This window comes from Idiotropiscis lumnitzeri, chromosome 6 (genome assembly GCF_059441095.1).
Source record: "Idiotropiscis lumnitzeri isolate Australia: NSW breed Sydney's pygmy pipehorse chromosome 6, RoL_Ilum_1.0, whole genome shotgun sequence".
In the NCBI taxonomy this organism is placed as follows: Eukaryota; Metazoa; Chordata; class Actinopteri; order Syngnathiformes; family Syngnathidae; genus Idiotropiscis; species Idiotropiscis lumnitzeri.
In genome coordinates, this window is record NC_142396.1 from 23,216,981 (window position 1) to 23,240,925 (window position 23,945).

Consider the following 23,945-nt stretch of genomic DNA (forward strand, 5'->3'; position numbering starts at 1 on the left):
GTCCTGCAGTTTATCTTGGATACATAAGACAAGGACTTGGAGCATTTTTGGATGAGAACAACTTCAGCACGTTGTTAAAAGCTAAAATAAAGTACCACTGAACTCCCGCTGCCATTTTAAAAACACGCTAGCGCGACTGAGCAGCTACCGCGACTGCTCGGTTGATCGGTTCTGTTTGCGCCCAATGATACGGTGCGTTCTATCTATGTATTAAATACACAAATAGCACCCTCAACTGGTACTGCGCCCTTTGATACGGCGCATCTTTTGGTCGTAAAAATACGGTACAGTAAAACCGTGTAATATTAGTTAGTTGGTTAGATGGATTTAAAAAAACTCTAGTTTTTGCTTTCTATTGTTTTCCAGCAGTACACCCGGGTGACGTCGCTTCAAGGACTTTGTGTTGAAGTCTGTCCATACTTTGTTTTTTTTAGCTGCTTTGGGGTGCCGCTTTCCTGTTCCCCGCCTAGAACGCTCTGATCCGGCGCCTCCACCATTTATGCTGTTCTCATTTCTTTTCTTCTGTCCGTACTTGTTTACAACTGAAGTTAGGCACGTGTGGATGTATATACACCATCGACACTCGATGATACTTTGTGCATACTAACGTATTACGTAATTGACGTGATGTTGACAGTATGTTGTGCGCACCGACATATATAAGTCATCGGCTACGTCGACTCGACGGGATAGTCCTAACGTGCTTGACTACCTACTCGCTCATTCCTCTCCGAAACATTTTCAACTTCTCCATAACAGCGGACCAAATTGCAACTACACGGAATAAAATGCAGACAAATCGGAACACACCTGGCACGTAAATGTGAAATATATTTTTGCGTAAATGTTGTGCTTATATTTTTTTCAGAAATAATAGCTATTTAAAAGAATCATATGCAGTCTGCATAAACGTGAAAGATATTTTTGCGTAAATGTGGTGCTTATATTTTTTCAGAAATAATAGCTATTTAAAAGACTCATATGCAGTCTGCACTAAATATCAACACACCTGATACTTCTTATACTCCTGCCAGAAGCCCTTGGGACAGAGGGCTCCATGAATTAGCAGCTCTCTGGTAGACTCCAGAAGGACACCCAGTTGTACCTGGACACATCAATACACTTAAAGTGTTTGGGACACGTAAGAAAATTGCACTAAAAACTTTTTAAAGCGAGGGTACAAGTTAACATAAGATTCTTTGGTAAAAATGCAATGAAAAACACAAAGAAATTGATTTTGCAAGGTATTGTCTGCTCAATGGTGGCACAGCCTAGTTTGACACTTTTGTGTGCATGACCCAACGGGGTCGTCTACAGACTCTGAAGATGGCAACTGTGGTACTTTGATATAAAAACATGAAGTTGCAAAGTACACATTTGGCAGAGGAAGTAACAAATATTTTAAAATATTAAAAAAATAAAATATTAAAAAAAAATATATACCATATCGCAGTCATAGGACGCGCTGCCTCAAGGGGCGCAACACCTGTTGAGGGTGCTATTTCTGTCTTTGAAGCACGCACTGGGCGCGCCGCCTTACAAGGCGCTAGCTCAGCTGCTTTTAGCATAGCAATAGCTCGGCTGCTCAAGGCACTAGCTCAGCTGCTTTTAGCATAGCAATAGCTCGGCTGCTCAAGGCGCTAGCTCAGCTGCTTTTAGCATAGCAATAGCTCGGCTGCTCGAGCTGATTCAGCCCATGCCAATTCACTTTGCCTAAATACCATAAGCAATCGCCACATTTCAAAGACAGTTGCCATGATACCATAGACAATCGCTATCATTAACAATGACTCTAACCAATAATAGGTATCATGGCAATAGTCTACAAGACTATGTCAGGGGAGGGACTTCAATGGTCAACACACTCCTTAGAGTCACGGTTTCAAAAAAAAAAAAAAAAAAAAAAAACTCAGCATACAAGCAAACAATGAAACAAAGAAATAAGATTAACACAAAACATGTATCTCTCATGCTATCAATATACGAAAAAGAAATAAAAATAACACAAAATGATATAGCAATGGCTTCTTGGGAGCCATTAGAGCAATGCCTTCTGGGAGCCACTCAGACTCAGCCAATCACATGGCTGTTTAGAGAGATTTGCATGGCTGTTTAGAGAGATTTGCATGGCTGTTTAGAGAGATGTGCTGTTATGCTTTGGGCTTTTTGTCTGTTGTCTAAACCTGGGACGTTTCTTGCTTGCAATAACATAAATGATAAGACAGACTACAACATTGTGGACAGCTGCCCTTTTGTCCAGCTTTCTCCCACACCATCACCCAAACACCATAGTCACATAATGTATAGTCATGGTCACTTTGAAGCATAGATGACTCACACTTTGTCCAGCAGGGTGTGCTAACATGCACTCCAAACAGCCCAATGAGTAAAAGGGTTGATGGTCGCGAGTGATACTTTGTCCATATAATGAGCGCAGTCGCCTTACAAGGCGCTGTGTTAGTTTAGGGGAAGATTTGGGACTTTTAAGTGCGCCTTATGACTGCGAAAATACGGTATATATATCTTTATAGTTCCATTGTAAACACACAAACAGATTCACAGAACTGCCAAACGATAGAAATTCTTTTTCCGGAAAATCTTTTCTGAATTTACATATTTTTAAAATGATGCCAAGAACATTACTTTGGGCCTGTTTATAGCAGTACATTATATTGTGTAAAAATAATATAATCATTATATAAATTATGACCTCAATAATTATTTTATAAAATTAAAAAATGTGATGAGAGTGAGTGACACAAGTGATCCTTTCCATCACCAAGATGTAAGTATAAAAGTGATTGAATTGGTACCCCACATGAAGTTGTTTTTTTAATTAATTACAACTTATAAGTGACTGAGTGTCTGGAGAAGTGCTACATAAATAAAATGTATTATTATTACGGTAAAAAGAGAGATGATTCCGGTTTTGGCGCTGCACGAGTGGCAGCCTGTTTCAGCAGCTCCGGCTCAACAATGAGCCTTTTTCGTGTGTTTTTACCTTTACCTTGTTTTATTTATTCTACCTCAACATAACAATGGAGATCTAACTTGCGGTGGTTTTACTGCTGCTGGTGGCTGTTTTTTGCATGACCTTGTCCAGAGACGTAACTTGGAGCTACGGATCGATCGTGTATCGATCGTGTACACAAGAGATCAGCTGTTAGCAATCCCTGCTAACCCCGCACCGGCTCCCGGAGCGAGACCCAATATCCTCCGCGAGCTGAGGAGAAAGAAACGGGGACGTCGCGCGGGGGCTCCCGTCCATTATTATGGGGAATGTTAGATCCCTTCCCAATAAAATCGACAAGTTAACAGCACTAACCCGGCACGAGGAGGAACTTCCGGGAGGCTAGCTTGTTTATGTTCAGTGAGTCGTGGATAACATAGCTAACGCCGGACGCCGTCGTGCAATTGGTCGGCTTCCAAATCCTGCGTACGAGAGGACACTGGAAAGCGGTAAGAGGAAAGGAGGAGGGCTGGCTGTGTTTGTTAATGATAGATGGTGTAACCCTGGGCACATCACTATTAAGGAGCAACTTTGCAGTCGGGACATTAAGCTGCTAGCTGTTAGCATGCGTCCGTACTACATCCAGCGAGGGTTCAGTCATGTGATGGCGGTAGCAGAGTGCGTACCTCCCTCCCGCTGCTTAAAATATTGCACGGCTTAGCACCTTCTTATCTCGTTGACCTCGTGGTACCATATGTTCCGTTCCGAAACCTTCGCTCACAAAATGCTGGTCTTTTAGTGATCCCGCGAGCCAAAAAGAAGTCCGCAGGTTCTAGAGCGTTCTCTATTCGGGCACCAATGCTTTGGAATGCACTTCCCTCAGATAGAGGCGCCACCTCAGTAGAAATGTTCAAAACACTATTAAAGACGCATTTATACTCTTGTGCATTTAGCTGAAATATTTGTTGGCCTGTTTACTGCCGCTTTTTTTTCTTTTGTTTTCTTTTCTGCCCCCTTTTCCCCCGGCTGGGGGATTAGGTGACGGTGACCCACTAGGAAGTTTAAGGCATTGACCAACTGGGCATGCACCTGTTCCAGTGATGTCGTCTTCCTGCAGCGCGACATTTGATCAATTTATTTATATACTTTAGCATCTAATTTAATTATTTGTTGGCCTGTTTACTGCCGCTTCTTCTCTTTTCTGCCCCCTCCTTCCCCTGCTTGGGAATTAGGTGATGGGGACATGCTTTGAAGATTACGGCACTGACGAACCGGGAAGGGACCTGCTCTGCTGAAGTCGTCTTCATGCAGCGCCTTTTCTGATATCCTTATATTTCAGCACTTCATTGAACTACTTGTTGGCCTGTTTGCTATTTCTGTTCTTTCTTTTCTGTTCCCAATTCCCCGAATTAGGTGATGGCGATTCACTTGGAAGTGGCTGTACTGAATTTACACCAACTGACTGGTACAAGATCGAAGGCTCATCTTCGGATATGCTGCCATGGATATTACGGCCCTGGATGAGGACCCACTCCACTGAAGTCATCTTCCTGCAGCACTTCATTCAATTGACTCTTATATTATCTCATCTATTATTGCATAGCATCATTGTATGTGTCAAATGTTGCCCAGTTGGCATCCATTGCAGCCTGGTCATCCTGGAAGGGGGATTCCCCCATCTGTGGTCCCTTCTCAAGGTTTCTCACTTTTCCCCTAATGAGGTTTTGCGAGTTTTTCCTTGCCCTCCTGGGGGTTAAGATCGGGGATGTCGATTGTGGCTATGTAAAGCCCTTTGAGACTGTCTGTGATTAAGGGCAATACAAATAAAATTGACTTGACTTGACTTGACTTGCTAACAGTGAGTCACAGCCTGTGACGTACTCACTGCAGCTGTGAGCAGGCTACAAACACAGCACCCAAAAGCCCTGCTCCTCATCTCCGGTGACTTCAATCATGCTTCTCCTTCCTCCTCTCTGCCTTCATTCACACAATATGTCACCAGCCACACCAGAGACAATAAAATCTTGGACCTTTTCTTTGCCAACACCAAGGAGGCGTATACATCACTGTCCCCCCACCCGCTGTGCCAAGCTGGTCACAACTTGGTGGCTCTCCTGCCTGTGTACAAACCTCTGGTCCGCACGCAGGCAGCCAGCTGTGACACGCACAGTTCAGAGATGGTCTGGAGAGGCCGAGGAGGCTCAAAGGACTGTTTCCACACAACTGTGTGGGAAGTATTCAGCAAAGCCCATGGGGACGACATTAATGGTCTAACGGACACGGATACAGATTATATTAATTTCTGCATGGAGAGCACCATACCCACCAGGACAGTAAGATGTTTCTCCAACAATAAATCCTGGATATCACTGAACTTTAAAGCTCTCCTGAAAGAGAAAAAGAGGGCTTTTGTGTCAAGCGACAAGGAGGAGCTGAAGAGAGTGCAACGCCAGCTGAGAAGATCGGAGGGGGATGAATTTTCCTGTAAACTTTATATTAGTTGCCAAAAGAACCTTCAACAAAAGTTATTGTGACAATTATTGCCGACAATTATTGCCGTTGATTTCATTACTGAAGGCTTCTTGAACTGAATTATGAATTGTTCAGCATTCTCTCTTTCTTTCAGAGTTGTACTTTCGTTAGATCTTGTTTTAAGACCTTTCATCTCCTTTGCAAGACTATTGCCAACAGTACAATATCCAGTACCTCCTTAACTAAAACTGCAAGGTCAAAGTGTTGGCAGTAGTATCGCGTCCGACTATTTACAGGATGAACAAACCAGAATTTCTGTATTGACAGAGGAATAACTACACACAATCTGTCTCGTCTGACGGTGTGGAAGAAGTGAAGACTTTAATATAAAGCGACAAAGAATAAAAGAAACATTACATCACAAAATTACATGTAACAAAGTCAGAACACATTTGAGAGCACATCATTAACACCCCCACTTGCTCTCACATTGTTATTTTGAACACGCTAAACATTGGGGAAAAAACTTGCATTTGAACATACCCATTAGTTCCCAAATATAAACTTGGCAAATGTATTCAATTTAACTTTTGTTGCTGGTTTTGTCAAAACATCTGCCACCATGTGGTTGGTCGGACAGTATTCCAAACTTATTTTCCCATCATTAACAGTTGACCTTAAAGTGATAGTTTGTCAACATGTTTGCATCTTTGCCTTTTTTCAGGTTTTTTTTTGCCAATGCTATGGTGCCTTGATTGTCCTCAAATATAATTGGTCGCTCATATTGATATTCGTCAATATGGCCCAACAACTGTACTATGTACAAACATTCTTGCACTGTGGCGGCTAGAGCCATATACTCTGCTTCACATGTGGATAATGCAACGGTAGGTTGTTTCTTGGTCTTACATGAAACAAAAGGACCGTTTTTGTTTAAGCTGATACAGTAACCTGTGCTTCGTCTGTCACTTGTGCCGGCTGCCCAATCAGCATCACTGTATGCTTGTCATCCAAGTTTGTCATCACATTTAGTGAAGCAAAGTTCCTTGCCAATTGTACCCTTTAAGTAACTTAAGACGTGTTTTACCGTAGACCATTGTTCTTTTGTTGGCGTAGCGTAATATTGGGATAACTTACAACAAAACTCAAATCAGGTCTTGTGCACATAGTTAAATAAACTACCCACAGCCTCTCTGTACTTCTTGACATTACACATTCCATGAGGAAACCAAAGTCCTCCCCCTCAAATATCACATGTATATGAGGGGCACCCACGCTTACACATCCATTGCAGACAGCAACCACCCACTTCATTAAATGCAAATACCACATAGAACACAAAGAAACATACACAACACACCAACCTTCCACTTCCTCCTCCCGATATTTCCCTTAGAACCCATATCCACTCAACCTTTCCACTCAACCTTCACCTCTGAAGTGCTGGCTTCCTTCTGGGCCGGCGACCACCATTGGTGGATCCTGAGGAGCGCCTGCTCGGTAGGGGCGACCGGGCGCACCTGGCTCGCTTGAGGTGTGGGCATCACCCAGCTCTACCGGCGTACATGCACAAGATTGGGTGTGCTCCAAACGCCTCCTGCGACTTCTGCCAGCAGAGTCCGGGGGACACTGAACACGTCCTCCTACACTGCCCACACTTACAACAACAGAGAAACGCACACGACATCCACTCACTGGAGCACCTCTGGACCCAGCCCCGCGCAACCATAGACTTTTTACCTGACTCGGGGTCATCGCCTACAGTCCCTCACACACTTTACAGACCCCATGGTGATTTAAGACAGGGGTGGCCCAAAACAAGTTTGGGGCGCCGTTGTGTCGCAGCAATCCCTCTACGAAGGCCGCTGGGGTTGATCAACAACAACAATATCACACATCTCTTCTGTGTTCTCAGTATAGTCAAGTTTCTGTCCACATGGTGTCATTCTTGGTTTACAGTCGTGCATGTTGAACCTTTCAGGTAGTTTTTCAACATATCTTCTCTGTGTCGTTTTTATACACTTGTCATGTTGTTCAAAATCAATACCTAGGTAGTGTTTCAGTTTACCTAAGTCTTTCATCTTGAATTTTGCTGTCATTTCTTTTACGTTCATCAATACTTTTTCATTGCTTGCTGCAATAATCAAGTCATCAACCCATATTATTTTGATCACTTAGTCATCATTGCTCACTTTTGTATAAACAATGGTCAGCTGGGTTTTGCACAAATTTGTTTTTGTCCAAATATTCATGCAGCATTTAGTATTTTTGTTTTCTTCCGGATTGTTTTAGTCCGTAAAGTGACTTTTGTAACTTCCATACCAATTTGTCTCCAGTGCTTGATTTGTAATTTTCACAGTCAATTGGTGCATTCAAGTATGCTGTTTTGGCATCCATCTTATGTAAAATCTGGTTATTTTGTACAGCATTTGGCATTAGCACTCTAATGCTGGTCATGTTTGCGGTGGGTGAGAAGTTCTCATCATAATCAACACCCATCTTTTGACTATATCCCATTACAACATAGCATGCTTTATAATTTTCACATCCTTCAGTATTTCTTTTAAGCCCATACACCCATCTACCCCCACTGCTTTCTTATCCCTAAGTAAGTTAGTCAGGGTAAATGTGTTGTTGTCTTTTAGTGACTGCATCTCATCATCCATTGCGTCACTACATTGCTTTGCGTTGGATGAGGTTATAGCTTTGCTGTATGTTATAGGTATGTTACACATGAACCGGTCACAGTAGTCAACATTAGTGAAAATCTGATCATCAAATTCCTCACCACTTACATATTAATAGCAATAGTTTGGTTTCTTTCTCTCTCTGGAAGGATATCATCTTTGTTGAGTTTCACCAGTCGGTGTTTGGTCACTCACTTCAGGTGCCATTTCTTTTTGTTCTGTTTCATCGTTTTGGGAATGGCTGTTCGCATCAGGTGTCATTTTGGGTTCATGAACCTGAATGACATTTGGCCTCACACTTATGGTTGGTACAGATTGGTTTGCTCTGTACCAGATCGTCATCGTCACTGGTGAAAGTTTGTGTTTCATGCTCTGCTACAGCTTTCACTACAAATTTCACTAATCTGTGTTTTTGCACTTTGTCACTGTCTGGATAGAACACCAAATAGGCAAGGCTATTTTAGTCATACCCAACAAATATTCCCTCCTCACACTTGGAGTCTAGTTTCTTTCTGTTCTGTATATAAGCAAAACATTTAGAACCAAACCTTTGCATCCTGGAGAGGTTAGGTCGTTTCCCCGGTTCGCATTTGATAAGATGCCAGTTTTATTCTATTGTTGCAACATCTGTTTCTCACAATAGCTGCTGACTGGACTGCATAAATCCACAACATCTTTGGTAAACCACTCTCGATTAGCATGCATCTCGCCATGTCAAGTAACTTGCGCCAATTAAGTTCAGCTGTGCCATTTTGGTGTGGCGAATATGGTGCCGATGTTTCATGCTTGATGCTATTTTTAGTCAGCAAATTTTGATAGTTTTTACTTAGAAACTCCGTCCCATTGTCAGATCTGATCCATTTGACCTTCCCGTATGGAGCTGAATCTGCCAAGAATTTCTCAGTCGCTTGTACTATGTCACTCTTGTGTTTCATGAAATACACAAATACTGCATCGGAATAATTGTCAATAAATGATAATGCAAAGCGGTGTCCGTCAATTTATTCAGGATCAATTGGATCATGTGGATCATGTCGAGTACATTTTCAGCTCTGGCATCAGGTTCTCTATTTCTAGTTTGAATAAACTTTCCCTGAGTGCACACACCACATTGTAATGTTGCTTTGTCAATTTTACCCTTAATCACCATGCCATCGACAACCTCTTGTAACCTTTGAATATCATCAGAATTTCAGTGACCCATGATCTCATGCCATGTCTGCATGTAACAACACCTTTTACATTGGTCATCATTGTCTCCATTCACAGTGTGTAAATAATACATCCTGTTGCGTCACTTTGTGCCATTCTCCGTTTTTGTCCATCAGGCAGACCTCCACATCTCCCCTGTGTTCTGCTACTCTTTTGCATCTTGTACCATCAGCCAATTGAATGATTGAAAAGATTCAGGCAGCCCATTCAATACCATTGCGATGAGCAATTCATCATGCAATATCTGACCGACTTTTCGAAGTGCTGTGATGGCGGTCTCCGCCCGTATAATGTACTCAGTGACACTCTCACTGTTAGACTTTCTGAGCGTTGTCAACGCTTTGTAGAGGCTAATAATGCGCAGCTTGCCAGCGTCCGTATCATGCTTCCTCAATATTTGCAGTGCCTTTCGTCCATCATCTGCTGCCTCTTGCATCACCAGAGATACATATGCATATGCTTCGGCATTTTTCGCTTCAAAGACGGCCGTTTTATCATCCTGATCATGTTTTATTTTCAGCAGGATTGTACAGAACCGCGTCTTTGAGCCCTTGTAGTTTTAAGTGACCTAAAAACTTTGTCTCCCACAGTTTGTAGTTTTTCTCATACCCGTCAAAAAGGAGTCTACTTCAGTGGCTACTAGTTTCAGTCGGCCGCTGGTTCATTGCGCTAGCCATTGGATTACTTGCAGTTATGCTCACCAGACTCGCAGTACGTTGCGCCTTCTTTCTGGTGGTACAGTCCAAAAATTCCTGACTTTGCCCTGGTTTCAGTCGGATCCTCGGCCCATAACCTATTGCCAGAGTGGTACTACGCAGCAGTAGTATCGCGTCCGACTATTTTCAGGATCAACAAACCAGAATTTCTGTATTGACATAGGAATAACTACACACAACCTGTCTCATCTGACGGTGTGGAAGAAGTGAAGACTTGAATATAAAGCGACAAAGAATCAAAGAAACATTATATCACAAACATACATGTAACAAAGTAAAAACATATTTGAGAGCTTATCTTTAACACAAAGGCTTCATCCAAAAAGTCGAGACAATCTTCTATTCTGTCCCTAACCCTAAATGCTAAACGAGGTGCAACTGAAGTTATGGCTAAGCAAGAGGTGCTAAAGATAATCAATGCCCAACATCAACAAAGGGAAGAGATTCAAAGACTTGAGGTGGAAGATGAAATTTTAAAGGCTGAAAGAGAAGCTAAAGAAAGGGAATTTGAAGCTGAGAGTGCAAAGAAAAAGGCTCAATTCATAGCAGAAAGTGCTGATAGGAAAATTAAGCTGGAAACAAAGAGAAAAGAACTAGAACGTTTGGAAGAACGTAAACGGCATGTTGCAGCACAAGCAAGACTGCAAGTTTATTCAGAAGCTTTACACCCACCACTTGGACTTAACCCTTTAAGTCAGTGGTTCTCAAATAGTGGGGCGCGCCCCCCCAGAGGTGATGCTAAGGGGTGCGCGCGTGACCCTGGGGTACATGTTTTTTTTTTTTTTTTATTACTATCATCATCATCATCATGGCAGCCTCGTAGAACGAGGATCAGTCCTCCTCATCTGTTCGTTCACTTTCCTTTTTGATATCTCCGTCTGTGTGCCTGTTGGTGACTATAGAGTCCAAGGTGTGAGTGGAAAAGTCGGGGACAGTCTGGACACGGAATTGTCGGAGGTGGACGGGGTAACAAGAGACGTTGGTGTTTCTGTCGTCTTTTTCCTTCAGCTGCTCGTGCCCGGCCTTCTTCAAACTTTATGACACCATTGGCTATTGTGTCTCTCCACTCTGCGCGGTCTGCGGCCAGAGCCTCCCAGTTGTCCACGGGAATCTTGCTCTTTAGGAGCAGCTGTTTGAACTGGTCTTTCAGCCGTCTCTTTGGGCCCCCTACCAGTCTAGAGCCATGAGCCAGTGCACAAAATAACATCTGTTTGGGTAGGGAGGAGTCTTTCCTGCGACATAAATGCCCAAAGAAGCGCAGCTGGTTCTTTGAGATGATCGCTTCTACGCTTGAGAGGCCGGCACGGGTTAGTACGTCGTTGTTGGTGATACATGCTTTCCAGTCAATTCCCAGGATTGCCCGCAGCTTTTGCTGATGAAATCTCTCCAAGGTCCTGATGTTTTTCCGATAGAGAGTCCAGCTCTCCGACCCGTAGGTGAGGGTTGGAATCACAACAGCTCTGTAGACATTAATCTTGGTCTGTGCTGACAAACCATGTTGTGAGAACACACGGTTATAGAGCTTACCAAAGGCTTGATGGGCAAGGCGAATCCTGTTGTTTATATCTTCGCTTGGGTCATTGGTGTTATTGACCATAGACCGAGATAGCAAAATCTGGGGACCTCTTCGACTGTATCGCCGTGGATGGATATGTCTAAAGGATGGAGAGGGTGGGCAGGATGTAATTGCGCCAGGACTTTTGATTTTCCAACATTGACTTCCAGGCCTGCACTCTCATATGCTTCCACAAAGGCGTTAGTAGACTCCTGTAGGTCAGGAGGAGAAGAGGCTGGGACGCAACAGTCGTCAGCGTACTGGAGTTCTGAGACACACACTTCCGATGTCTTCGACCGTGCTTTCAGACGTTGCAGGTTAAAAAGACCACCATCCATCCGGTATCTAATACGCACTCCAAGGTGAGGGTTAGACGTTTTGACACGTAGCAAAACAGCTGTCAGGTAGAGAGAGAAAAGGGTCGGTGCGAGCACACATCCCAGCTTGACCCCGGTGGCAATGGGAAATGATGATGAAAGAGAACCACCATGTCTGACAGAGCCAATCATTCCATCATGTAGGCCCCGCACTAGTTGGACAAAGTTATGGGGGCAGCCAAACTTCTCAAGCAGTCTCCAAAGGGTAGTACGAGGGACGGAGTCAAAGGCCTTATGCAGGTCAAAGAAAATCATTGACATGGTTTGCTGTTGTTCCCTGGCTTTTTCGAGCAGCTGGCGAGCGCAGAAAGTCATCACAGTGGTTCCACGGCCTGGTCGAAAACCGTACTGGGACTCTGGGAGAACAGACTCACTCAGGACAAGAAGGCGTTTGTGGAGGAGCCTGGCGAAAATCCTCCCAGTGGTGGAGAGCAGGGAGATGCCACGGTAATTTCCACAGGTAGAGCGGTCGCCTTTCTTGAAGATGGTCACGATGGTTGCATCCCGTAGGTCTTGGGGGATATACCCAGATTCCCACATCGACAGGAACAGGAGATGGATTCGTCTCAGAGGACAGTGTGTAATTGTAAGTGTAATTGTACCTCCACGCCAGTAGTTGGCAGTGGCGCTCTCATTCCCCATTGTGCGCAGCGAGTAATATGTACGTTGTGGGTTTATTTTGCAATGAGCTGGCGATGTGAAGTAAAAAAAAACAAAAAAAAACACAACCTTCGACACCATGAAGACATTTTTAACAGGGATGAAAAGAAAGGCAGAGAGAAACAAAGATAGTGAGTCCAACGAAAGTCATTCAAAGCAAAGACACGCAAATTTGACGAAGCATATGTGGCGCTTGGCTTCACCGTGAATGCAGTAGAAGGTGAGGAAAGACCGGTGTGCTTGCTGTGTTTAAAAATGCTGGCAGCAGACAGCATGAAACCAAATTAAGACGTCACTTGATGACATTAGACCCCAATCACGCTGATAAATCGCTCGAGTTTTTTCAGCGAAAACGTGCCGAATATTGCCAACAATCATCCCGCTTCGTGAACACAACTTCGGTGAATCAGCGAGCACTGTTAGCATCGTACAAGGTGGCATACCAAATTGCCCTGTACAAAAAAAACGCACACTGTCGCAGAGGAGCTGATACTGCCTGCAGCAGTCGACATGGTCTCTGTCATGATGGATGATGCAAGTGCTGTAAAACTAAAAACTATCCCTCTGTCCAATGACATTGTTGCCAGACGTATAGAAAAGATTGCAAACGATCTGCAAGAACAGCTGCTATAAAAAAAATCTGAGGCAAACGTTTTGCCTTACAATTTGACGAAGCAACTGACAGCAACAAAGATGCTCTGTTCATTTCTTATGTACGCTTGGACATGGCACACTCCCTGCGGGAGGATCTACTTTTTTATAAATATGTCAGAGACAGGGCCACAGCTGAAGAGCTCTTCAAGATGCTGGACTGCTTCTTGACTGAGAATAGGCTTTAGAGGGAGAACTGCATTGGTGTTTGCAGTGATGGTGCACAAACCAGAAAAATTCAATGAGGAGAACTTCCTTGGGAAACTGGCCTACCTGAGTGACATATTTGGGAAGCTAAACGAACTAAATCTACAGCTTCAAGGAAAAGATAAACACCTGCCTCAGGTCACAGACAAGATTGTCTCTTTCATGCGGAAGTTTGCAATGTGGGGCAGGCAACTTGATGAGGGAAACACTGACTCATTTGAGAACCTGTATGAATTTGTAGACACTACTGACCATGATGCTAGCACAGTGATTGGGGGGGGCGAATTGATTTCTTCTTGCTAGGGGGGGGCGTAACAGAAAATAATTTAGAACCACTGCTTTAAGTGATCCATTTATTCCAGTTCAACAAGTACCATTCTCCCAAGATCCTACAGTACAAGCCAAACCCGGTCAAGACCAACATTTAAATGAGGTAAAAGCCACTGAAACCATTCTTCAAAATGCTTTTATACACACTTCTTACTCTATCCCAAAACCAACCAACCAAGTTCCTGCCACTCAAGTAGAGACTTTTCAAGAATCGTCCATTGACCTTGTGAAAACACTTGCAGCAATCATAGCTAATCGAGTTCCAATCCCAGAACCTGAGGTTTTCATAGGAGATCCTCTCATGTATAATGACTGGAAGTTGTCTTTCAGTACTTTAATTGATCGCAAGAACTTGCTAACTCAAGAAAAGCTGTTCGTTTTACGCAAGTATATTGGTGGCACAGCTAAACGAGCTATTGAAGGCCATTTTCTTGTAGGAACAGAAACCGCATATCGTTCTGCTTGGGACATACTTGAAGATAGATTTGGTAATCCATTCATAGTTGCCAAGTCATATTATGAAAAGATATACACATGGGAAAAAATTGGCCATAAGGACAGTGAGAACCTATGTGAATTTGTTGATTTTCTGAGCAATGTGCAATCAGTAATGCCATATATTCAGGGTCTGCAAGTTCTCAATGACTGTGTGGTAGGGCTGAGCGATAAACCGAAAATTTACCGTCAACGAAAAGTATTACAATGACCGACATCATTTTGCCCATGTCGGTAAATTCGGTGTCTAAAAAAAAAAGAGAGAAAAAGAAGTCTTTTCTGTCTGCGGCGATGTTCATGCCCCTTTAAGACGGCTACAGCACGTGTCGTCACGTGACTCCACCCTTCTGAACAAGAATGTAAACAAGACGCGTTCGTAGCTGGCGATTCAAATTCAGAAGCGGCTGACACGGCTGAAGACAAAGTAACGTTAGTTGAAATTGTTCCTGTCGCGCTTGTCCCGAAAAGAAATTCGACATCTGTCGTTTGGAAATGTTTTGGGTTCCATAAAGACGATGTTTAAACAAAAGAACATGAACTACAAAGTGCATCGTAAGCACCAAAACAGTGCGTCCAACCTTTTCTTTTTCACCACTCACAACACAACCATGCTGTTGCCTTGGAGCTTGCGCTAAAAGTTCAAAGTGAGGAGCAAGTTTGGACAAGTAACAACAGCCCATAACGGAGGCGACACCATACGAGAGAACGTCTCAGAGGTGGACGCGATAGCCGAGCACATAGCTCTAAAGATATAGCTCCTCTAGTTACAGTGGAGCGCACAGGATTGAAACGCCTCATGAAAGTAGCCGACAAGAGGTATGAAAATATTTGTTGCAAACCGTACTTCCCAATATGGACAACATCGGGACGGGAGCGGAGACATGTCAAGCATTTTGCATCCACATCCGACTTGTGGTCGAGTCACAACATGCAGCCCTGTTTGAGCCTGAATGTGCAGTACATAGACGACAAGTGGCGACCGCGCACCAGCGTACTCGAGACGGCATTTTCCTGATGAAGCACACTTGTTTATTTGGCACTGGCATTCCATTGACATTTTTTTCCATTCTATTTAGCATTTTGTTTACAGGTGACAGATACCTTTACACAAATCTAGGCCTTTGCAAATGGCATTACAGCATCTCGGCACAATCTATTTGCAGAAAAAGATTTTGTGAGAGGTACCCTTTTTCTCCTGTTCTTTGTGACATTGTTCAAATCATGCAAAGCAAGCTATTTGGAATGTTTATACAAATGGTTTTTGTACTTTTATTTTTCACTGAAAGTAATGTGTACCAGTTGGTCAATAAAAAACAGTTAATATGCATTTCCTGCATTTATTTTGATTTTGGTCCTCAGGGGGAATTTATCGTGCATTTATCGTTATCGAGGTAAAATTGCCCAATTTACCGCAATATTAATTTTCGGTCATATCGCCCAGCCCTACAGTGTGCGGAGAATCAAAGGATTACCCTCAAACTACCAGACAGGTTGAGCTCACGTTGGAATAGAGAAGTAACACTTTATCAAGACCAATACAAATTGTTTCCTGACTTCAGATTATTCGTAAAATTTCTCAACACAGAGCTCGAATTGCATGGAATCCTATCACATCCTTGTATGCAATGAAGACAACTGAACAAGATAAATCAAAGCCAACAGAAAAAGAACTATCAAAGCAGCAACGAAACCAAAGCATAAGTGTTAAGACTCTCACCACTAACACAAGCAAAAAAACAAGTATCACATGCCTGTTTTGCAAGAAGAAGGGTCATACACTTCATAAGTGTTGCAAGATAATGGAAAAGGCAGTCGAACAACGGGTTAAGTTTGTCCAAGTTGAAACGTTATGTTTTGGCTGCCTTAAGAGTGGCCATTACTCCTAAGCCTGCATATCCAGGAGTGTATGTGACTTGCGTGAAAAACGGCGCCCCACATCCCTACATCAGGATCGTGAGAAGAAGGACAAAGAAGAAGGCACAAATAACAAGCAAGAGAGGTCAAATGAAAGCAAAGGAGACAATCACCAACAGTCTGAGGCAGAAACACAGCAAGCTACCTCTAACAGTCATTCAAGAGACGAGTAGTACTCTTTCCTCATCTATTGTCCCAGTTTATGTCTCCACAACAACAGAACGTGACAAAGAAGTTCTAGTGTATGATTTCCTTGATAGTCGAAGTGACACAACATTCATCCTCAAAGATACAGCTGAAGCATTGTGTGCCAAAAAAGTCCAGTAAAACTCAAAGTGTCAACAATAACAAAAACTAAAGTGGTCAAGAGTCAAAAGCTGCTAGGACTACAAGTAAGAGGTATTAACTCTGACATTAAAATCAAACTTCCAAACCAAAAACATATACGAGAGATTACATACCAACATAAGTAAGACTGCAAAGTCCTGGCCTCACTTGGAACATTTAGCAGATGAAATGTTGCCAGAGCTAGACTGTGAAGTAGGATTCTTAATCGGTTATATGTCCAAAGGTCTGTGTTAGGTTGGAGCATTATCAGCAACAGCAACAGAAATCAGAAATCCCTTTATTGTCATTGTACTCAAGTGTGCAACGAGATTAGAGAGCTCCCCTCTCCAGTGCAATACAACAATAATAAAATATATAAATTAGATAAATAAGAGAATAGTTAGTGCAATGGAAAATAATACTGAATAGGGTATATAAAAACACATCACGTTGCTGTTCTGCAAGGTACGGGTGGTTGTGTGTGTGTGTGTGAGTTTAGAATGGAGATGGCTCTTGGGAAGAAACTGTTTCTCAGTCTATTGGTCCTTGATTTGATGCACCTGTAGCGCCTGCCAGAGGGCATCAGGTCGAACAGGTGTGAGTTTGGGTGGGTATTGTCTTTGACGATGTTGAGAGCCCTTCTGAGGCACCGGGCGGTGTAGATGTCCGACAGTGAGGGGAGAGGGCAGCCAATAATCCTTTGCGCTGTTTTGACTGTCCTCTGGAGCCTCACTCTGTCCGCCTCAGTGCAGCCGCTGTACCAGGTGGAGACACAGTACGTCAGCAGGCTCTCGATGGACGAGTGGTAGAAGGCCAGCAGCAGCTTCCTGTCCAGGTTGAATTTCCTGAGCAACACCGAGCAACTCCAACACTGACGTTGATTATGATCACGAAGATGAGATTGGTGTGAGTCACCATATTATCGTAAAGAAGGTTGTACCAGCGACCAAGTCTTCTTCAGAGCTTAAGTCCGAGGTCCAGTTCGTTTGTCGACCCCAAGTTAAGGAAGTGATCACTCCGGCAGACATACTTAGGGTCTTTGAGTCAGATTTTACTGAGAAATTCAATGAAGAAGCTCTAATATCACAACACGATATTAGGTTCTTGTCAAAGTTGCAAGAAGGCATTACACAAAAGCAAAATGGACATTATGAAATGCCATTCAAGGAACACAGGCCGAATCTGACAAATAACAAATCGTGTGTAGAACATTGGCTCAGATGTTTAGAGAAACGTCTTAAGAAAGATGACCAGTATTACAAGAATTATGTTGCCTTTGTGGAGGATATAATTGAACGAGGCGATGCTGAAAAGGTTCCAAAGATAGAGATGGACAACCAGACCACATGGTATATCCTTCACCATGGGGTTTATCACCCTCATAAGCCAGGAAAGACTTGCGTGGTATTTGATTGTTCATCTAAGTTCCAGAATACCTCACTTAATGAGCATCTGCTCACCGGACCAGACATCACAAACACCTTTGTAGGGGTTTTGTGTCGCTTCCGCAAAGGACAAATAGCCATCATGTGTGATGTGGAGCAGATGTTCCATCAATTTCACGTTGCACCAAAGGACAAAGATTACCTCAGTTTTCTGTGGTGGGAAAAGGAAATATGGAAGCTTCACCAGAAGTGTTCCGTATGAATGTTCAATTGTTTGGGGTTGCATCTTAACCTGGATGCGCAAACTTTGGACTCAAGCACTTAGCTCCAGAAGGAGCTGGCATGTTTAAGGAAGCTACAGTGTGGTTAATTCAGCGCGACTTTTACGTTGATGATGGATTAGCAAGTTTGGACAGTGAAACTCAAGCTATACAGCTTGTTAGGGAGGCACGAGACCTCTGCAACGCAGGAAAGTTCCACCTATACAAATTCATCAACCATAAGAATGTGCTCGCCACAATTCCAAAACAGGAACGTGCTGAAGGTGCAGCTGACCTGGACATGGCTTTGGTAGAACATAGGATGGAACGTGCTCTCGGGGTCCAATGATGTATCATCACAGATAAGTTACAATTCAAAGTGAGAATAAAAGAACACCCTTTTACAAGAAGAGGAGTGCTGTCAACATTGGCTTCAATTTTTGATCCCCTTGGTTTGTGGCACCTGTAATTTTCAAAGGTAAACAAATTCTACAAAGGATGTGCGAAGATAAGGTAGGATGGGACGAGCCACTCCCTGACGCACTCAGGCCACATTGGGAAGCATGGATCCAAGACCTCCTTAATTTATCTCAATTAGAGATACCACGACACTATACACCGCTCACAGTCAAGGAAGTTCAGCAGTATGAGCTTCATTATTTTTCCGATGCCAGTGTTTCTGGCTATGGAATGTGTTCTTATCTCAGGGCTGGTTCAAGGACTGGAGAAGTCCATTGTGCTCTTGTTATGGCAAAGGGAAGGATTGCGCCATCAAAGATGACAACAATTCCAAGGCTGGGACTCACAGCTGCTCTGGTCGCCACAAGGGCAAGTGATCTTCTCAAGAAGGAATTGGCGATTGAAGGTATACAGCATTACTTTTGGACCGATTCCAAGGTTGTCCTTGGGTACATTAATAATGATGAAAAGCGATTTCATTTGTTCGTAGCCAATCGAATACAGCAGATCACATCCAGCACAAACCCAAGTCAGTGGCGATATATTGCTTCAGAATATAATCCTGCTGATTGTACCTCTCGTGGGCTCACTACAAAGGAGCTTCTAGATTGTAACTGGTTCACAGGACCTAGTTTTTTGTGGCAAAAGAACCTTCCAATTAAGGAAGAGATTCTCTGAGAGCTTGACATGGATGACCCAGAACTCAAAGCAGCACATGTTCACACAAACAAAGGCAAAAGAGGGAGGTCACTGCCAGGTCGACTTCAGAAATTTTCAGATTGGAAGAGAGCTGGAAGAGCCATTGCAAGACTGAAACATCTTGCAAAGGAGAAGAAAGGTCTTAAAACAAGATCTAACAAAGCTACAACTGCGAAAGAGAGAATGATGAACAGTTCATAATTCATACAGTTCAAGAAGAAGCCTTCAGTAATGAAGTCAAGTCTTTAAAACAAGGAAAAGACATACCAAAGAGCAAGTCTGAATTACACAAGTTCAAGTTGCACACGAATCCATTTATTGATAGCCAAGGTATCCTAAGGCTTGGAGGGAGATTGACACGAGCTACATTCCATCCTCATGTCAAACACCCCGCTATACTCCCAAAGGGACATCATGTGTCTCGATTGTTAATAAAGTACAACCAAGAGAGGATTAAGCATCAGGGTCGTGGAATGACCATCAATGAACTTTGGATCCTGGGGTGTAGCCGTGAAGTGTCAGCATTCATCTTCAAGTGCATTAAATGCCGAAAGTGCAACCAAGAACAAAAAATGGCCAACCTTCCACCAGAGAGGATGGAAGCGACCCCTCCATTTACCTATAGTGATATGGACTGCTTTGGACCATTTCATGTCAAAGATGGAAGAAAGGAACTAAAGCGATATGGGCTACTATTCACTTGGATGTGTTCATGAGCTATTCAGTTGAAGTGTTGGATGATCTTTCTTCTGATGCTTTCTTCTATGCACTGCGCTGCATTATTGGCATCAGGGGCAATGTAAGCCAACTGCGAAGTGACCAAGGCTGAAACTTTGTGGGAGCACACAATGAATTCCAAGAATTGATGAAAGGGATAGAGCAAGAACATGTGAAGAAGTTAGGATGTGATTTTGTTTTGAACCCACCTGCTTCCAGTCATATGGCAGCGTCTGGGAGAGACACATACGGACTGTGAGGAGTGTTCTTATTTCTATCATGAACCAGTCAGCTGGAAGATTCTTCCTTAAGGACTTTCTTGTATGATGTGATGGCAATAGTGAATAGTCAACCATTGACCACAGAACATCTCAATGATCCGTTAAGTCCAGAACCCCTAACTCCAAACCATATATTGACCATGAAATCATCAATCATTTCACCACCACCTGCAGAGTTCGTAAGGGAAGATCTCTACCTTCAGAAACGATGGAGGAGAGTCCAGTTCTTGTCCAATGTATTTTGGACTAGGTGGAGAAAAGAGTATTTATTAAATCTGCAATAAAGATCAAAATGGAACAAAAACAGGAGAAATGCAAGAGTGAACGACATTGTCCTGTAACAAGATGACAGCATTCCAAGAAATCAGTGGAAGTTGGCTCAGGTAGTTGAAGTTTTTTAAGGGGCTGATGGTAAGGTCAGGAAACTTATACTGTTAGTAATGCAACACTAGGCAGTAAAGGCACTCTCACATCAGTTTACTTAGAAAGGTCCATACACAAAACAGTATTATTACTTGAGGCAAAATGAGTGGGTTAGTGCTTCAGGGAATTTCGTTTGATGTTTGAAAGTGTATTTCTGTAAACTTTACATCCTGAGATGGACGACTGTAATTTTACTTTATGATCACACGTTGTGTGATGGGGGTAGTGTAAATGCTGCCCTATTTATTCTGAAATACCATGCCTTTTATTTTTAAATGTTTAACCGGAAGTTGCATGTGACAGAATTTTCTGCAAGCTTTATAGAGATCGACAAGCACTTGTCGTTGCGGCATATTTTGTCAAGTTAATCTGTTATTTTTTTCGTCGTCATTCCTCGTTGTTTGCCAAAACCGAGTGAATATATATGGCAAATATAAGACATTTTGAAGCATCACAGTTTTTGACTGTCAAGATTTGCTCCGGGGGAAGACTGCCGTTGATTAAGAGCAGGCCAAAGTGGTCAGTATTATTTTTGCATTGTTTATTGTGATTAGCTTTGATTTGAAGCATAGCTATTTTTGTCGTAAATGTGATACATTGTTTTATGTTTAAACTTTTAGTTCTACGGTGTGTTGAAGAATAAACATCTGTAAAAGGAAGTGGGGTCTCTTATTCGATCGATGAGCGGCATAAGAGATGTGATGTCCTACAGGATGCCAGGGATATCTGGAGGTGCCTTAAGACCATCTCGGGCCACGGACAACCAAAGAGACAGAAGAGGGGGACTTACAGTGGGCAAATGAGTTGAACTTATTTTTCAATACGTTCGAACAGATGCCCCCGCGCAGTCTCCCCTGCTGCAGCCCCTGCCAACCCCTCCTGCTGCAAACGACACACTCTTCCCCCCTCCCTCCACAGTATTCAGTTCCCAGCCACATCAGACAACCACCTACTCAGGAGGCTGAGGTCCTTTGGCGTTCGGGGGACACTCCTCAGGAACTTCTATGACTCTGTGGTTTCATCTGTCATTTTCTATGGAGTGAAGACCCCCCCATCCGAAGGAGCTCAACAACTTCAGACCAGTGGCGCTCACGTCTCATCTGATGAAGACCTTGGAGAGACTGGTCCTCATCCATCAGCGCCCCCTGGTGAGCTCTTCAATGGACCCGCTCCAGTTTGCATACCAGTCTGGCATCAGTGTGGATGATGCCATCACCTACCTGCTCCACACTTCAATCTCCCACCTGGGGAAGGCGGGGAGCACTGCGAGGATCTGGTTCTTTGATTTCTCCAGTGCTTTCAACACCATGCAGCCCACCTTATTGGGAGACAAGCTGGAGCAGCCAGGACTGGCCCACCACCTTATCACATGGAACCACGACTACCTCACAAACCGGTCACAGTACGTGAGAACACAGGACTGTGTCTAACGTGCTCCGCTGCAGCACGGGGCGCCGCAGGCAACTGTTCTGGACTGTTCACCCTCTACACCTCGGACTACAAATACAATTCTCCTACCTGTCACCTGAAGAAGTTCTCTGATGACTCTGCGATTGTCGGCCTCATGACTGACGGAGACAATCGGGAGTACAGAGAACTCACTCAGTGTTTTGTGGACTGGTGTCAACAGAACCACCTCCATATCAACGCTGGGAAATCCAAAGAGCAGGCGGTGGATTTCTGCAAGCGTTGGCACTCTCCACCTGCACCAGCGAATATCCAGGGAACAGACGTTGAGAGGGTCTCAACTTACAAGTACCTGGGTGTTCATCTGAACAATAAACTGGACTGGAGCGACAACTAAGACACTCTCTATAGCAGGTGTGGGCAAACTTTTTGATTGGCAGGCCACATTGGGTTCTAAAATTTGACAGAGGGGCCGGACCAGGAGCACATGGACGGAGTGTTTTGGTAACCTCACCTCATCGGAGAAAAAAAACACATTTGATTTTCAATGAATACGAACAAAAGCATAACAACAAAATATATGTCTTTGAGACACCAGAGTATTTAGAAAATAAAACATTAACAAGGTTTATTCATTTAATTTTTTTCAAGTTTGGCGGGCCAGATTAAAACGTTTAATGGGCCGCATCTGGCCCCCGGGCCGTAGTTTGCCCACACCTACTCTATAGGAAGGGTCAGAGCAGACACTTCCTACTCAGGAGGCGGAGGTCCTTTGGCGTTCAGGGGACACTCGTCAGGAACTTCTATGACTCGGCTGTTGCATCTGTCATTTTCTATGGAGTGGTCTCCTGGGCAGGCGGCATCTCGGAGGCTGGACAAACTGGTGAGAAGGGCCAGTTCTGTCCTGGGCTCCTCCCTGGACTCTGTGGACTCAGTGGGGGGCAGGAGGATGACGGCAAAACTGTCATCAATGCTGGACAACCCAGCCCATCCCCTCAATTCCACTGTTAGATCACTCCACAGCTCCTTCAGTGATAGACTGTTACACCCTTGCTGTGCGAAGGAGAGATTTCGCCACTCCTTCCTGCGGGCTGCTGTCAAGACTGTCTAACAAGAACATTGGGTCAAGTTTACAAACGGGCAGGCATAAGTGCAATTGTGCAGTCCTAGAATGCAATACACACTACTACTGTACTTTCATCGAATGGTGTACTTATATTGACCAATGCTGTATTTTGTTTGCCATTGCAGTATTCTTATCATTGCAGTACTTTTATCATTGCAGTATTTTTTATCATTGCAGCATTTTTATTTATTTCCCCTCTGTACCATGGACAGACAGTGTGTATTGACATGGGGATTTGTGTATATACGTATATACTATGTATATTCACATAGGTTTGCTTTTTCTGAATGTCTGCTGCTAATGATATACATTAACGGCTACATTACGCTGCCGCGTCTGTGTGATCTATATCTTTGCTGCTGTAACACTGCAAATTTCTCCATTGTAGGACTAAAAAAGGACATCTTATTCTTATTCATTGTTGGATAATTCAGAAGAAGGATTTTAAGGACTTTAACACAGGAAATAGGATAATCTTTTTAGTTGAGGATAAGCAATAATATTCAAAATCTGGTGGAAAATATTAGTAGGATAAACTAATCTGTCAGATCATTGAGACATTCAAAATCTGGAACAACATGGACTAAATTAAATAACTCCCTTTTTGTCCAAATGCAACTACCAGTCATACCAGA

The 23,945-nt window shown here is 43.4% G+C and overlaps 1 protein-coding gene across 5 annotated transcripts in view; it reads right to left on the reverse strand.

Annotated features, from left to right (window-relative positions):
• The window catches only part of fanca (FA complementation group A), a 193,782-nt gene that overhangs the window by 158,848 nt on the left and 10,989 nt on the right, over positions 1-23,945 (reverse strand). For all 5 annotated transcript variants that reach the window (XM_088297906.1, XM_088297905.1, XM_088297904.1 and 2 more), the window contains one exon: positions 1,010-1,105. In XM_088297906.1, coding sequence (XP_088154032.1) covers positions 1,010-1,105 — 96 coding nt within the window. The remainder of the gene's footprint in view (positions 1-1,009; positions 1,106-23,945) is intronic.